The sequence below is a fragment of the Netta rufina genome, assembly GCF_964035555.1.
Source record: "Netta rufina genome assembly, chromosome: 1".
Taxonomy (NCBI): Eukaryota; Metazoa; Chordata; class Aves; order Anseriformes; family Anatidae; genus Netta; species Netta rufina.
The window spans coordinates 159114210-159131119 of record NC_140123.1 but is presented as its reverse complement, the minus strand read 5'-3'; the positions used below and the strand labels follow the sequence as shown (position 1 = coordinate 159131119).

Sequence of the window (16910 nt, the reverse complement as noted above, 5' to 3'; positions counted from 1 at the left end):
TGTCCCATAAAAGAGCTCTAAAGACAAGAAAAACTTCCACATTGCTAATGAAGCTTTGTGAAAGATATTCTGGACTTATTGTCTATTTTAACTTTCAGGAGCTGAAAATGATCTCCAAGCAACTGGCCACAAGTGGCAGAGTCAGAGAGCATCACAGCCAAGCCTTGTCTTCCTCTTCCTTCTTCCTGGAAGCTGGAGGGTGAGTGGATGCAGAGCATCAGCTCGGTGTTGGGGGTAGCCACACCAGGGGAAACCCTGGCTGGTGAGGGATGATCAGCATTTTCTTTTTCCTTGTTCTGCAAGAGTGGCTGAGTAGATAAAAAGGTCTTTGTGCCCATAAGTTTGAGAAAGGAAGCTTGTTATTGGAATTATTTTATAATTCTTAGTTTTGTAGTAAGAATTGTGTAGTTGCTGTCTGCTTTCACAAATCCTTTTAAAAGGACTTTGCTTTTGAGAAATTGTCTCAAACTGGTGTTTACTTCAGAAACAACTGTTGAATGAACTCTCCTCCATGCCTGTTTATCTTTTGCTGGAGGCATGTGAGAATTTGCATTAAAGACTCCCACAGAAATACCAAGCAGAAATGATGAAAAGACTAATTATTTTAACTCATTTCCTGTCTTGGGCATTGAGTCTGAATAAAGACCTTACTGATGGATCCTCATCTCTTTTTATTGGACTGATTGGTTCCTAATCTCAATAAGATTCCCCACCATTTATTTATTTATTTATTTTAAACTCACCTTGTTTAACTCCTCCAAGTTTGCAAAGAGTTTCCATAAATCCACATCCAAGAGAAATTCTTTACTCTGGAGGTATTTTAGAGTGTTCAAAAATATCTTTAAAAACAAAACAAATGCATGCTATTTAGCAGTTTTGCCTGTTATATATACGTAATTTTATATATATGTATATATATATATAATATTTTAATGAAAAGAACATGTAACTCTTTTGAAAAGATTTTTTGATTTTGGAGAGAGCAGAAGATGATGCTGTGAGAAATTTTTTCTGCCATGCCTGAAGGCTAAACAGGGCTTTGTGTAAGGAGCAGGGTATGAGGGTTGGCTCTGGGGTCTTTTGCAGCTACCACATAAGTAGCAATGTCCCTGCCATGTTCTCTGTCTGCCAGGGGCTGCTGATCTGTGCAGGTCTGTGTGAAGGAATTAATAGCATCAGAGTTGTAGTGTGTAGGAATTGATAGCATCAGAATTGCAGAGTTACAGAGTTCTATGACTTTTCTAAATGCTTTCCTTCTTAACCCATGCTACACAAGTTGGAGTTACTATGGAAAAGAGAAAAATTATTGGAATAGCATAAGCAAAGGACTTGTGATGGCTTTCATCTCTTTGGATTGTTCTGTTAACCTGTGTTGAGTGAAAACTGCATTTGTATTGACTGGCTGCTAGGATGCTATATTACCTAAGCTCTGACAGTGATCTTGGAGCAGTGCTGAATCTGGCCTAAGGCTGAAAAAGGCTTAAGAAACGTAGATTATTAAGTGGAATTTTTAGTATGTGTGTGAAAAGCATTAATGAAAGAAAACCCATCACCCATGTGCTAAGATTGAAGAGCTAGTGAGAGTGTTTGCTTAGCCTTGCATAATTCTTTAACTGCCACAAACAGTTGACCTGAGAACTTAGATGGGGCTTATGGTGATTAAGTCCCCTATGGGTATTCATTAAATCAGTGAAATACCTGAATGCTGGGAAATACTTAGAATAGCAAGTATCTGTAAAACTGGACACCTAAATTCAGTGTATTTCTTTGGCAGCAGAGTTTGGGAAACTGGTGTGGACTGAACATGGGTCATATGGGGCTGGTGAAGGTTTGTCTGTGAAGTCCTATATAGGACTTAGCAAGGAGGCTGCACGTCTCCTGTTATTCTCATCCTTCCCAGGATTCACTTTTTTTTACCTTCTCAGATCGCTAACCAAAGAGTCTGTAAGTAAGGACACTTCAATCCTACGTTGGACTTATTGTTCCCTTTCCCATCCTTTTCTGTGCTGCTCCACCAAGGAGGAATTCAACCTGCTCCCTATTTATTCCCTTTACTTTGCAGTACTTATTGTACCGTCTAGATTACTTACTCAGCAACAGATAAGATTAGTGAAGCATTTTCTCTGTTTTTCCTTGAACTAATACTAATATATAAATATTTTTTTTGGGGGGGGAGGGGAGGGAGGGTGGAAAGGGAAAGAGGGGTTGGGAAGCAATAGCCTGTCATTCCCCTGTAGATGCCAAAGGAGAGGGTACAGATGGCTTTATGTCTACTGTGCTGTCAACAGGGCAAACGTTTCATCATTCTTGAGAAATGAAATCTTAAGTTACCATCTTGAGAACCAGCAAATGATCCAGAAAGTAAGTGCATTCACTTGTGAAAAGTTCCCACACTGCTTCTTCTTTTTTCACTTCCAACCGGCTGTTGACATCTTTCTGCTCAGTCTGTTGAGCCTTTATAAACTCATGCCAAGATTTACTCTATTGATTGAAGAAGAAGAAAAAATAATTGACTGCCACATCAACTCCTTCAGACCATATGAAAAGAATCTAATATCTATTTACCCATATACAGTCTGTCTGACAGTATTAGTAATTCTTCTGCTGAAAGCTTGAAGTTTTCATTAAAAATATTTAAAAAACTGACATTTTCCTCTAAAATATTCATAACATAAACACACCGAACTTGAAAGTAGTGCAGAATAATAGCCTATGTTTGTAGGATGCTGTACCAAAAAATAGTGGGCAGCTTGCAAAAGCTAATGAATGTAATGTGTTGTACTGGTGCTGCTGGAAAGCAGAGATGGAGGATAGCCTCCCGTTTTTCAGATAGTAAAATCAAGGTATCAGAGGACTAGGCTTTCAGAGGCTTTCGAAATGCATTTCATATCCAGATTAATGTAATAAAGTATGGTAACTTGAAAGTAAGACAAAAGTTTTATCTCCATCTCTTAGAGCTTAACAGATAGCTTTTATGGTACAGTATACTGAGTATTTTGATACCTTGCAACAGCAGAAATCATATGTGCCGCAATCTATGATCTTAACAGTTGAAAGACAGTTTTCCAGATCTTGCTTCTGTTTGTCTTTACCCTGTTTAACAACAACAAAAAAATCACCCCTGATTCATACAGTGTTTTGAAGACCAGTAAGAAGTTTACTCAGCTGAATAACCTTGCTTTGATCTCTAAGGAGCTTGCCCTTAACCACGTGATTTTCTTATATTTCCATGCTCTCCTGCTCAGAGATGAGACAGCAATGGCAGGTTTATTTGTACTTATGGGTGGTGTGTGTAGGTGGCTTTGAGGTGTGGGTGTGTAAGATCTTGTTTATGTAACACAACGGTCTTAGGCAGGGCAGATCATTGGTATGGCAACAGACAATGGGCTGCCACCACAATACGGAACAAATAAAATATTTTGTTTCCTTCAGCACAGCCAGAATTATGGGACAGCAAACTCATATCTGAAATCTTCTTCCTGCCATCTTAGGTATATAAATCTTGAGAGATTATTTATTTATTTATTTTAATTTGAGTTTTGTATTAAAAATAACTCCTCTAGTCAGCTGCATAGCAGCGTCTGTAAAATGAGCTCTTAGAAAGCTTAAAGAGCAACTGGGTTCTGTCCATGTAAGGGATCATGAAAGAAAAACAACTGCTTTTGGTTTGGCTTTATTTTTCAGGCCAGCAGTGCCATGTAAAAAGTTTAAGCAACGTTTAGGATCCCAAATTTAGTTCTGTGAACTTAGATTTATAAGGAGTGTCACTAAGTTTTATCTGCTCTCTGGAACTATATACACATACTTCATGGATTGCTATTGTCTGAATTTTAGGCACCGAACTCAAACCAACTTTGAAATATGTATTTAACTATATAATATTTGAAATTCACAATTTAAGCTGAACTCTTAGTTCTGCAAGATATCTTGAAAAGGAGTGGATGTAATGCACCATACTTAACCAATACACTAAAAATGCATTTATATATATTAAATTTTATGCCATGTAATAATATCAGAAATCACTTGACTAAATATTAACTGTATTTTATTGCAAATTTCAAATATTTTGAAGTGTAAACTGTGATTTAGGCTGTGCTCCTTGAAATTCTGTATAAATGCTGTCAAACGAAGTGGGAACTCATATATGCTAATCCAAGTATTTGATTTACTTGCATAAACTTTTCTTTGATGGTAAAGATTTAGAAAATAAAATATAAAAAAAAAAAAGTGTAGGAAAGGTTCATGAATACATCTTTAGGGGTAGAAAGTTATCAAGACACTTGCAAACGGTTTTGAAAAGAAATTTGGATACCATTGCAAGTGAAAATGTTCATAACAGAAGACAAGGGAATGTGTTAGAAAAGGAAATTAACTGAAGGGTGTTGGTATGTGCTTTCATTGGAGAGAATCAGGGCACCCATGAGGACAGGAAAGGTGTAAGAATGCATCTAAAAAGCCAGCTGGAAAGGTGAAGCTTAAATACCTTCCATATCAGGCAAAGTAAAGTTTGGGCTGGCATGCAGAAAATACATGGCACAGTGAGTTTAAAGCAAGAATGTGAAGAATTACCAAGGGTTTTGCCTGGGGCAGCCTCTCAGGGGTGCGGCTCAGGTGGGTGAGATGCAGGATCATGACCCTAGCGACACTACCCATGGCAGAGCCTGCCACAGCCACCATGTGCTCCCTCACTCTGTTGGGGTTGGGGGTGAGTGTGCTGGCTGTCTTCTTACATGTTACGTGCAGTGTCACCTGTGGCTGTGCTGGAGTCACCCTACCTTTATTGCAGACGAACGACCAAGCAGGTGCTTGGTCCCAGAGGCAGGTTAGAATTCCATGCTCTGCTTGCCTGCTGGCTGCCTTTCTTCAAGGGCAGTAGAGTGAAGAAACTCTTTTTACCCAGGTTCAGGTTAGTTGTGTGAGAAAGCAAGGTCAGTGCAAGGGAAAAAACATGGTGAAATACTCACAACTCCCCTTCTGGCAAATGGCCACCTTGGCTTTTTGGACTCTAATGGGTAAAACAAATGTATTATCAGTAAAGAAACAAATAGCTAAAAATAAAACTGTTATTTATGGTTTTTCCCCTTAATGAAGACTGATATACCATACTTTTCTTGGCTCAAATTTAGTATTTTTGTTTCATCAGTTTGTGCACCAGACTTAAAAGCCATTAAGGCTGTTGGGATGGTGTCTGGTTGATGCTGAACTTTCCTGCTTTCTGCAGATGATCAGTTTGTGACTGACAATTTTTAACATGGGGAAATGCATCATACCTCAGGCAAATTCTTAAAGATATCCATTGTTCTGAAAGAATTAGCCTACATCTTCTCATTAGTGGTGTCTTGGCATTATGCAGGTACTTACGGTACTTTGTACGAATCTTTTAAATTTGCTACACTGTAAAAGTATCATTGTCTGTACAGAGTAGTCTCTGCAGCAGTAGGAATATCTTTGTGGAAAGTAGTGTCCATGGGATCACAGCTGTAAAGCATCCACGTATAAGCAGTCCTAAATTCCCCAAGCCTCAGAGCTGTCATGGGGCTAGCACAGTGGTGCAGGCTGTAACTCATGGTCCTCAGAAAGGCCCAGGGAAGGCTGGGAATACAGATGTAGGAATGCACTGGTGGGAGGCTAGAGATGGCTAAGGTTGTACAGCAAGAAATATGGAAGGATTTTCTGAATTTATGGTACCTACCTTCAGGCCTATGTGTCACTGGGAATTGCAGTTGAAACCTTCTTTTGAATTTTGAAGACCTTGGCCATTGTTTCCGGGGATGGCCAGGTTATTTGTTTTTGAGAAACTGATGGTTATAACCCTATTCATTTGTGGAAAATTTTGATCTCTGGTCACCAGCATATTATAGTCTTTGGCAATCACCTGTGCACTATACCATATTCCACAAGAGAGATTTGTAGAAACTGCTTTCAGGTCAATACTTCTGTGTTGGAAGTTTTCATGAACAACATATAGCGATGAGTTGGGTTTGCTACCTTTGTGATTAGAGCACTAATTGAAAAGGTAGCATGGGGATCTCTCTTTCCTCTGCTCAAACATCAATGTCCTAGAATGTGCCCAGAGAAGGACTACGAAGTTGGTGAAGGCCTTGAACACAAGTACTGTGAGGAGCGGCTGAGGGAACTGGGGTTGGTTAGTCTGGAGAAGAGGAGGCTCAGAGGAGACTTTATTGCTCTCTACAACTACCTGAAAGGAAGTTGTGGGGAGCTGGGGTTTGGCCTCTTCTCACGGGTAACTGTAGTGATAGGACTAGAGGGAATGGTCTCAAGTTGTGCCAGGGGAGGTTCAGCTTGGACATGAGGAGTCATTTCTTCTCAGAGAGAGCAGTCAGGCATTGGGATGGGTTGCCCAGGGAGGTGGTGGAGTCACCGTCCCTGGGGGTGTTCAAGGAAAGGTTGGACATGGTGCTTAGGGACATGGTTTAGTGGGTGACATTGGTAATAGGGGGATGGTTGGACCAGATGATCTTGGAGGTCTTTTCCAACCTTAATGATTTTATGATATATTTGTAACTCGACTGCTTGCAGATGGAAATCCTGACCTGGCCACTGGTTGCTCCTGTGGAGGAGGGATGTAATATGTCCTGCCTCCCTCAACTTTCTCTTACATTTTGCATTCAACAATAAAATGCAGAAAAAAAAATAAATAAGACATTTTTATGAGCACTGTAGGTGCTTTGGTTTTGCTTAACAGAATCCTCCATTGCGGCTCTGTTGTTTTGTGTGTCATTGCTGCACCGATCCTCCCCCCCTCCCCATCCCACGCGCACACACACGCCTGTTGCAGCTTTTGCAGGGCTCAGATGAGCAAACCCCACCCTGTATCTGACCTGCGTTTAGCAGCAGGGCTGCGTGGGGCAGGTAGTCCAAGGCACTGTCTGACACCAGGAGGTCTCCAGGGAATACCTCGAGTCCTGGCAAACTCACTACCACAGAGCTACGCCGGCGCTCGGCTGATCTGCAAGAGGCAACAGCAACACGTGTCAACTCTCTCCTCTTGTGGCTGCAGAGGAAATTCCTGAAGTGCTACTTCCTGATGTAGGAGGAAATGAGCTAAAATCTAAATCACAGTGGCTATGGCATAATGAACACAGTACTCGCACCTCGAGTACTGTGTTCAGTTTTGGGCCCCTCACTACAAGAAGGACATCGAGGTGCTTGAGCGGGTGCAGAGAAGGGCGACCAAGCTGGTGAGGGGCCTGGAGAACAAGTCCTGCGAGGAGCAGCTGAGGGAGCTGGGCTTGTTCAGCCTGGAGAAGAGGAGGCTCAGGGGCGACCTTATTGCACTCTACAGATACCTTAAAGGAGGCTGTAGCGAGGTGGGGTTTGGTCTGTTCTCCCACGTGCCTGGTGACAGGACGAGGGGGAATGGGCTTAAGTTGAGCCAGGGGAGTTTTAGGTTAGATGTTAGGAAGAACTTCTTCACTGAAAGGGTTGTGAGGCACTGGAACAGGCTGCCCAGGGAAGTGGTGGAGTCACCATCCCTGGAAGTCTTCAAAAGACGTTTAGATGTAGAGCTTAGGGATATGGTTTAGTGGAGACTGCTAGCATTAGGTCAGAGGTTGGACTCAATGATCTTGAGGTCTCTTCCAACCTAGAAATTCTGTGATAAGGTATTATAGGAAAAAATGAGAAGAAAACTTCAGTGATCAACAGCAGATATCCCACTATCTTTACAACTACACAGTGCTGCTGAGATTGAGGTGTTCATAGTCACGACCTGCCTCAGAAGAGGAGTACTCAGAGAATTTAAATATAAGAAATTTCTGCGTTCTTCGAAGATCAAGTAAAAAACATTTCAGGATGTTTTTGGCATTGGAGTCCAAAGGAGCAGTTACATACTATGCTTCTACTGACATGTGCCAGTACTTTTGACTTTTTGACTCAGGAGACATCAGGAAAAGACAGTAGAGTCTTACAGTTTAGTGTTTGTTGTTGTTGTTTTATTATATTTAACCTTTTAGCTAGTTTGTGTCATTCTCCTTCTAAATCTTTAAAGATTTTTCTGCTAATTCAGATATGTTGTATTTTGAATATAATGTGATTTAGCAGCCCTGCTGATCTGAAACAAGTAACTCCAACTATTGTTGTTACTAACGGAGGGCATTGTCTGGGATGTACATCCATCAAGTGAAATGACACAGGCATTTTGTATCCAATGGTGTGTTTGTGCCAGAGGCTGCTTAAATTCAAAGACAGAAATTATTGATGCATATTGAGTACTTTATTGAATTTTGCTAATAATTCACGCCCATACCTAATTAACGGTGTTAGCATATGGTTGCAGAACGACTGGCGTCTGCAGCTGCTATTCTACTGTCTACCATTGACTGATGCAAGCAGACCACATATGATTTCAAAGGGTTGGTAACAAAGTAGCTGAGGAAGGAGGTGTGAAGTGTGTGTGCACATAGAAAAATGATCTTTTTTTAGTCTCCATTTATTGTGTGTAGTAATTTTGGTTAGTTAAGTATCTTTCCTTTATATTCTTTGCCTAGGCAGCTGTCTTACTGGGAACATTTGGCCCTTTGAGCGCTTTGCCAACAGTTGATGTGAAACCTTGCAGGCATTTTTTTCTTTCTTTTTAAAATTTTTTTCCTCCTCTCTTTTCCTTCTCCTTTCCCCTCTACCCCCCCCACCCCCAAGTGCACAAATAGCCACTTAACAATTTATCATTTGGCATGTGGGTTCTAAGGTAGAGAACTGCTATTTTATTTGCATAGTAGGAAAGGGAGATTGGTGTTTTTTTTTTTTTTTTTTTTTTTTTTTTTTTTTTTTTTAATTATCTGATGGTGACACTGTTTGCAATTGCCTTAGATAAACCAGCTAAATTGTACATTGTAAAGGAAAGGTCTACTCCTAATAACTGACAGCTGCAGGCTGTCAGGAGGGCCAGGTCTGGGACTTTAGCACTTGAAACAGCATTTTAGGGCTTGAAAACTAAGAGTTGAGGAGTTTACAATGTGTAATCTATGGCTTCTCTAAAAGCTTTTCATTTTCTGATAGTCCTTCTGAATGGGGAACATAACATCTTTTTTATTTATATTGAGGAATTTGCAGTGAATCTTCTATGAGTTTCCCCATGAAATTAAACATAGCCCATGGTTTAAGAGCTTTTATGGATAGGGTCTGTTTCTTGGTTGTCTGCAAGCCTGCACCAGTGCAGTGGAGACTGCTTCCTGATAAGGTGTTCTGAGTACTATCTACTGCAATTATATGTTTTGGAAACAGTTGTATTAAGATACTTCTGAAACCACTTGTGATTCCACTATGTAATCTCTTGGTCAACTGGATTACTATATAAACTGGATGGTGCAATATAATACAAAGATAATTCCAAAAGTTGTCACTCCTGTACTGGGAAATTCAGGAGACTTATTTCAACTTGGCAAAGTTTTATTGTGAATCCAGTGTATTACTGATCTTTAAAGTATCTTGCCTACTGCAATTTCATAATATATTTTGGAGGTTGACCACTTATGTAGATGAATAATGGGAAGCACAGTTTCATTGTAACAGAGTTAAATCTTGTTATTTCCCTAGATAAAAAAGGTCTTGAACTTCAGAGACACATCTAAACAAGCTCTTCATGTAGGAATGCAAGCCTGTGATGTGTGGGAGCATGCTAAGGTCACTTGGATGTGTATCTACAACATACCCTTGCATTCTGACATGTCTGGTGTGATTAATGATTTACATGCCTAAATTATGTACTCACCCTTCACAGATTAAGGTACAGATACAGGTATCTGTGATCATCTGGCCTGGTGCCTGTAGATATATTAGGTATATTAAGTGCTTTTGTTGATTTTTACTGGAGAAATGAAAATACATAAGTGCTGCGTGATACAATTTATCAGTGTTTGGGTCAGTTTTACCATCTTTTCTTGCCTGCTGACCCTGTAGTTTTGCCTTTCTTCAATAGCTTGTATTTGATTTTCTTACTAAGCGCAGGGTGCTGTGGTGCTTGATTGGTAGGAATGCTTGTACTTTAGGGATGAATTTGATCACAAGAGGAGATATCATCTGTACAATAATTCCTCCTTTAAATCTACTTGTTTTGTGAAACAAGATAATGTTATGGGTTCATGTTACAAAGATATGGAAAATTGTTAAATATGCTGAAGCAGCTCATTGTCTGGAAAAATAAATACCCTGGATATAGTTGTTCCTAGGGCATGGAGAGTTTCAGATGACTGCTTTTTAGAGGTGTGTGTCCCAGTATGTTCATAATCTTAGCCTACCAAGACCTTTAAATGTCCCAGAGAAAAGACATTTATATAAATCCCCATACTTAAGTGAATACCACATCGAAGTATTTTAGGGTGACCATGGTACTGAGGCAGTTGTCAGTCGATGGCACTGTTAACCAAATGGCTCAGGAGGGGTATTTGGACTCCCTGCTTTAAAGTGTTTGCAGGACACTTTATGGGTATATGAGACATTGAAAGAGGAAGAGGAGTACTTCAAGATGGCTGAGCCCAGCTGTCTCAACTCACTGAAAATGACCTGTAGGTACTGAGAAGACTCTTCCTTAGCAGTATGTCTGTAGGAAATTGATCCAGTTTTGCACCCAATCCCTGATATACTGAACAGGGTAAAGAGAAAACGAGCTCAGAGTAAATTTAAGACTTTTAAAATCAACATTTCCTTCTACTGCAGTGTTGACTTTAGCTTCTCACCCTGTCTCCACCACATGCACCTCTCTCTCTGCTGCCCCTCTGGTTCTTCGGTTTGTTTATTTTGGCTGATTATTTTTAATCAGCATCAGTTCAGCATGTTGCTATGTTAACAGAGATGTACTGCCATTACTTAGAGCTGTGTGAGGGAAGGCTGCTTAAAATGAGCGCTGCTGCTTAAAGAAAGGCTTTTACAAGTACAACCTGAGAGTGAGGAGAAGAGATGTTCATTAAAACTGAGGGGCAGCAGCATGTTTTTACCCTGGATGATATGTGAGGCAGTGTCGGAGGAGGGTCGCCATCTGTCCCAAAGTTCTTCTAGACCGAGGGAATAATCTGACACTTCAGCACTTCTCTCTGGCTGTGATAATAAGGGATTAGCTGTTAAGAAGTTAGACTAATGGTTTGGGTAAGGGAGGAGCTGCATACAGTCCTTGCCCAGACTGTGGATCAAATTCAACTTGACAAAAAAAGTTAAAAGCAGAAAATAGGGATTATTATTTTACGTTTCTGCACATTCAAACATTGGTCAGAACAACAAATAGAAGTTGTAGTACATCACCTAAACCTATTTTTTCTCTTTCTTTCCTGCTGGTAGCCAAGGAATAAAGCTTGAAACGTTCCCTGTGTTATTTCTTGATTTTTTTCTTTGAATGTCTGGATGAAAGCCCAGAGGCAATATCCTAGCTGGCATGCTGGTATGTACTGGATTCCCTCTGAACCTGCCAGGCAAATGGCACCAAGAGAAGGTGTGTGCACTAAATGTTTCATATTCTCCTGTTTTTAGCCATTTAAAGTTGGTATTCTTCAAATTTTCACCTGATTTGCTATTAATCATGCAAATCTTCACCCTATCAGTGAACCACCCTAATGCTTTATAGTTTTGCATGGGGTCAGCGCAGGCTGTTCCTATAATAGGCGCAGATAAACTGTTTTCATAATTAGACAAAAAGATCTCTCACCCCTCCCTGCCACCCATCCCCTTTTCCCCTTTTCTACTGTAAATTCAAAAGGCTAAAGAGTGGTTTGAAAATTGCAATAATTCAGAAAATCTAGGAAGCCTTTTCTACAATGAACGTGTTATTTCAGGTGCATGCACACATTTGTTAAACTTTGTCTAGGGAACTGTGTTGCATGTTGATTCACGGACTGTACCAGCCCTCTTCACCCCTCAGTCCAAAACACAAACAGACTTGATACACAAACCTGTTGGCAAACTGCTAGTAATAAAAGAGCTTGTACCTCAAGAATGTGTAACTATGGGGAAGAAGAGGAGATACAGCTCAAATAATGATATCTGCTGCCTTAAGAAGTGAAACACATTACAGTAGAGTCACAAAACCAATGTACTGCTGTTTGTTGTGAGGCTCCTTCTGTCTTCTCCAAGCCTTGCTCATCAGTGTTTTTAATGTACCTGACTCACCTGCATGCCTCACCTGAAATCTGTGAGGGAATCATGCAGTAAGGTGAACAATGCACCATCAGTGGGAGAGGTATTTTGTAGGATTAATGATCAGCAGCAGTCCTAGAGCTGCTTTCCTTGCATCTGAGAACAATATTGAGCTGTTCTGCTAGCTTCTTTGCTCCTTTTTCCGTCCCACAAAGTTTTGAAGAATGCCACTCAAGATTATGAGATGTTTCACATTCTTCAGGCTGAAATTTGACCCTACTAATCCAAACAGCCAGACCTTTTGGCAGTTAGTTCCTAGTGCAGAGCTCTCTGATGATCCAGCTGAAATATTGTGTGAAATATGTCAGAGGGAGGGCCACTTTCAAAAGAAAATCTCACTAAAAAGTTTAGTATAACACGCTGGTGACAGGCATGTCACAAAGTAAATCTATAAATTAAAGTAGAATTATGCATACATGCCTCACTGTTCAGATTGTCTTAGTGAAGTTGATTAATCAAAATATACAGAAGTGAAGCTTAAAATGAGATGAAACAAATATATGCATACCTTTGTATAGGCAGTCCACTCTTCTGAAAAAAAAAAAAAAAGAAAAAAGTAAGATATCCTCATTACTTTGTCAGAAAGCAAGCAAGTAATCTAATGTTGTGGAAAAAAAAAGTACTGATTCGTTAAGAAAAATATACTACATACACCTAGACACTGGCTAATTATTTCCATTGTTGTGGATAAAGGAGCAGAACTCATTTGATATCCAAAATGTTTTATATATTTGATGGGGAGAAAGTACCTTTGGTTTGTAGAACAACACTGACTAGGTATTAAAGAGACATATACCTATTTGACACCATCCATGTTCATTGCAACCTGTCTGTGCTTTGCATGAGGATGGAGTCAAGCATTTGTCTCAATATAGCTTCTTGTGCAAGGGGTGCAAGGCCCTTGACGGTGAATCTGGCAGCAAAGCTGACTTGTGTAGCACCTTTCCTTTTCTCCTTAGGGTCTGTTATGGGGGAAAGCTGAACAGGAAAAGCTGACAAGGAAAGGAAGAGGGCTAGCTACTCTTTTGCTTCTTTTTGTTTACTGATTCTGGTACTCGCTACACCAGCGTTTCTTTTTTCAGAAAAGATTGCGCATTTGGCTGCATATAAATGGAAGGGGGCAATGAATGGCAGAACTGGATAAGAGGACACAAAGAAAGGGAATGGGACCTTTCTTAAACCTTAAGGTTTGCTTTAGTAGTAGCAAACCTCAAATTGGGCTCAATTGTGTTGAGTGACTTAATTCTCGGTTGTGCTGGGGTAACTAATGCTATTTAGTAAAACAGAATACAGAGCTGCCATGGCTTATGGAGAACCCTGCTGTAGGACTCTGGAAAGAATATAACCTTCTGAAACTCAAGCCTGTCCTGGATAAGTTACTTAGTCTTATTTTTTTCATAGCCCCACAGCAGTTACACTGGCCCACCAGGGCCAATGGACAGAGGTAGGAAGGAGTGGCCATGCCACTAGCAGTAGACTAGGCCAGTGTGGTCACTAATAGCTGGAACTGTGCTCTCTTTTTGATTTGGAAAGAAAATTCTCCCTTACTGGTGAGTGTAGAAGTTGGTCTGTTATAGAAATGGAATATGGGCTGGGTGGCAGCTCAGGCTAAGAATTAGGCCATAATGGCTCAACACCAAATATCTAAGACTGCAAAGGAGGTCACATCATACCATTCCTCTTACCTGGATAGCCTCCTGTGGCATACAGCTGGGGTGGGGGAGTCTCCTAGGCAGCGTAACAGAGTTGGCTTGCCCAGAATTTTGGAGCATCTCATTGGGACTGCCATTTCTTAGAGGATCTTTTTGCCTTGGTAACTTTAATCCAGAGCTGGCAGACTCTGGATCTGCTATGGTTGTCTCCGACTTTGCTTTGGAAGACAGTAATTTTGCATGGACGCAAGAAGGCAAAGACAGTGAGGAAGATTTAATGCACCGGGGTGGACTTTTACAAATGTGGTGGAGAGAGCTGGTGTATTCCTTTTGATTCACTAGTTGAGTTGTGTTAGTGGAGTCCTGAAATGTTGGTGCTTGTGAGGCAGAGGCCATCCGTAGACGCCTTAAAGTTGGAGAGGTGGAAATTCTGGCCAGAGCATGCCGGTCAAACTGGAAAGGTGCATGATGACTTCCAGTGCACTCCTCTGTGGGAAGCTTCAGGAAAAGAGAAGAAGACTCAGTATACCCACGTCTTCGAGTGAAGTCACTTGTAGGCATGGTGGTGTCCATACAAGCTGATACTGGTTGTGTTTCACAGGGACTGAAGACATCTTCTAGACTGCTGCTTCTACACAAAACAATATTTTCTTTATGAAGCTCATTTTCACTCTTTAGAAATTCCATATTGATGCAGGTTCCTTTGACCAAGTCTGGAGAATAATCAGAACTTTGTTGTTGCATCTTTATTTGTAGCATGAGGATTTATAGCTGTGTGCACCAAGCAAAAATGATCAGAAAAGGTTTTTAGAAACTTGCTGTATGTTTTTTTTTTTTATTATTTTTTAATGAGAGAATACATAAATTGAAAAAGTCTAAACAAGATAACGTAGGTATGTGCATGAATACAGAAACTATTGCCTGCAATTCGAATCCTGCTTAAATGCAGGTTTCAACAGCTCCAGAACAGTATTTCAGTGAACTGTGAGTGTGCAAGCAGTGTCAGCATCAGTCAGCAGAACTAATTAAATTGTAAAGACTAGCTGTGTATTTAGGAACTGTGCTCATCTGGTGCTGCAGCCACCTAATTTCCTGTTGCTACTCCCCCTAAATGAGGCTGTAGCACTGCTGTACACAGGATAAAAATGAAGTCGCTAGCTCTCAAGACTCCTACTGGTTGCTAAACAGTTTACATACAAATACTAATTACTTGCTGAAAGATTAAGCAAATACAATTTATCATTTATGTAAGGTGAGTCCAATCATTCTTTTCTTTTCTTCAGGAAAAGTATTTTGTAGTAAACATTATGTATATGTAATAAACTAATGAAAAAAACAATTTATCAAATAAAATTATCTTTTGATTGATGAGTAAATATGTTCTATGACTCATGGATCTCTATTTTAAGGTATTTTGATGACTAGTCTCTCTAAAACTGGACTGACATTTCAAATTATAACTGATGATTATTAAACCTCTTCAGCTTCTTTAATTCATCTGCTTCTTTTGCTAGGAGGAATCTTAAAAGCTGTTCATGATTGCTGGCTTGGTTGGGCACTATTATTTATTAATTTATTTGAATGATTTTATTCACACATATGTTGGCTTTTTTCTTGAGCTATTATCACATGTTGAATATTAATTTTGAGTGACTTTGTAGTCCTCTAAAATGGATTTGTCAAATGACGAGAAACAAATGCTTTCATCAGGTTTGCCAGTTCAAAATACTGTTATTTACAAACTCTTCAGCCAGTAGAAGACAGTCATTCAAATGCTTACAGGAAGCAAAAGCATATATTTATGATGGAAATGGCTTCATTCACAAGTGTAGTGAATAGCCACAAATACATTAGCATCTGCTCATTCTCCTTTAATAAATAAAGGTTAATTAATGCATATGCTCATTAAAATGGACATAAAATCACATTCAATATATATCAATATATAATTTTACAATAATGAGTAACAATTACTATATTCCAATTTTTAGTAAAGATACAATTGCATACCATTGCTGTGAACACCTTATTGCTAAGTGATCTTTTAAGACTTCTATTTTGTGAAGTGCAATTACATATAGATATAATAAGGAAAGGAGATTGCAGAATTTTATAGACAGATATGGAATTTCCAGATATTTATGTAGAATTCTGTTGTAGAAATAGAAAAGATTAAAGACATATTTTGATGGAAGTTTCATATTAAACTTAAAAAAATAAAACAAAAAATACCAAAGATAAAAGGTAATGAAAAATAATAATTTTAAAGTAGAAACTCAAGAAATTGTTCTTAAATGTCTCAACAGCAAAATATTTGTAAAGAAAATACAGTGTAAAAAATTCAGAAATATCCCCCACACATGCAGAAAAATTAGTGTATATGATTAAACTTACCAAGCTAGCTAGGTGAAGATTTACCAGCTTCTAGAATGTCATGTCCTTTTTGTGTGCAATTAAGTCAAATTTCCAACAAGTGCTTGATTAACTGCATATTAGGCTTAGGAGCAGAGACAGTGTTTTCTCTTTTAAAGCCTCCTTACTGAATGCAGTTATAGGGAACTAGTTTTTCTTCTTGTAGAGTTGTTTCTAGGGGATTTGTTTATCAGGTCAGACGGAAGTGGCTTCAGGATCAATGCCCAATTACAAATGGTAACATGATCCATACATTTTATTAAACTTAATTCCCTAATTAATTCTTATTTTGCTTTTCATATTTTAAGTTTGGCAAGAGGGATGTCAGTCAAGTACATAATAAACTGAAAGGGCAGATGAAATGCCTCCACCCCTCCAATAACACATTTTTTGCTTGTCTTGATTCATTCAACTGGATCTTAGTATGCATTGTTCATCCTTCATGGAAGAATAGTGGTGACGTTATATCCTTTGGTTACATTATTTACAATCAGATTTTTATTTAAGCAAGTGTGTCGTCTGAGTAATTCTGAACACAGACACATTTTAGCACTGGAGTACTTAAGAACTCATCTTAACATCCATAATTCATATATCCCCTGTGCCTGGCACTCTTTACAGTTGTGTGTAGTATATAAGCAGACTTGTCCACTGCCTAACTGAAATCTTTAGAATGTACTTTAAAGCTGATACTATGATTTT

At 39.4% G+C, this 16910-nt stretch overlaps 1 protein-coding gene across 1 annotated transcript in view; it reads right to left on the bottom strand.

Moving 5' to 3' along the window:
- Nucleotides 1–14540, bottom strand: part of PLEKHG7 (pleckstrin homology and RhoGEF domain containing G7) — a gene marked incomplete at both ends in the record, with an annotated part of 30657 nt that extends 16117 nt beyond the window's left edge. Inside the window, 7 exons of the mRNA XM_084305838.1 lie at nucleotides 744–839; nucleotides 2332–2481; nucleotides 3004–3093; nucleotides 4968–5008; nucleotides 6846–6973; nucleotides 12653–12675; nucleotides 13830–14540. Coding sequence (XP_084161964.1) covers nucleotides 744–839; nucleotides 2332–2481; nucleotides 3004–3093; nucleotides 4968–5008; nucleotides 6846–6973; nucleotides 12653–12675; nucleotides 13830–14540 — 1239 coding nt within the window. The remainder of the gene's footprint in view (nucleotides 1–743; nucleotides 840–2331; nucleotides 2482–3003; nucleotides 3094–4967; nucleotides 5009–6845; nucleotides 6974–12652; nucleotides 12676–13829) is intronic.
- Nucleotides 14541–16910: the final 2370 nt, after the last annotated feature.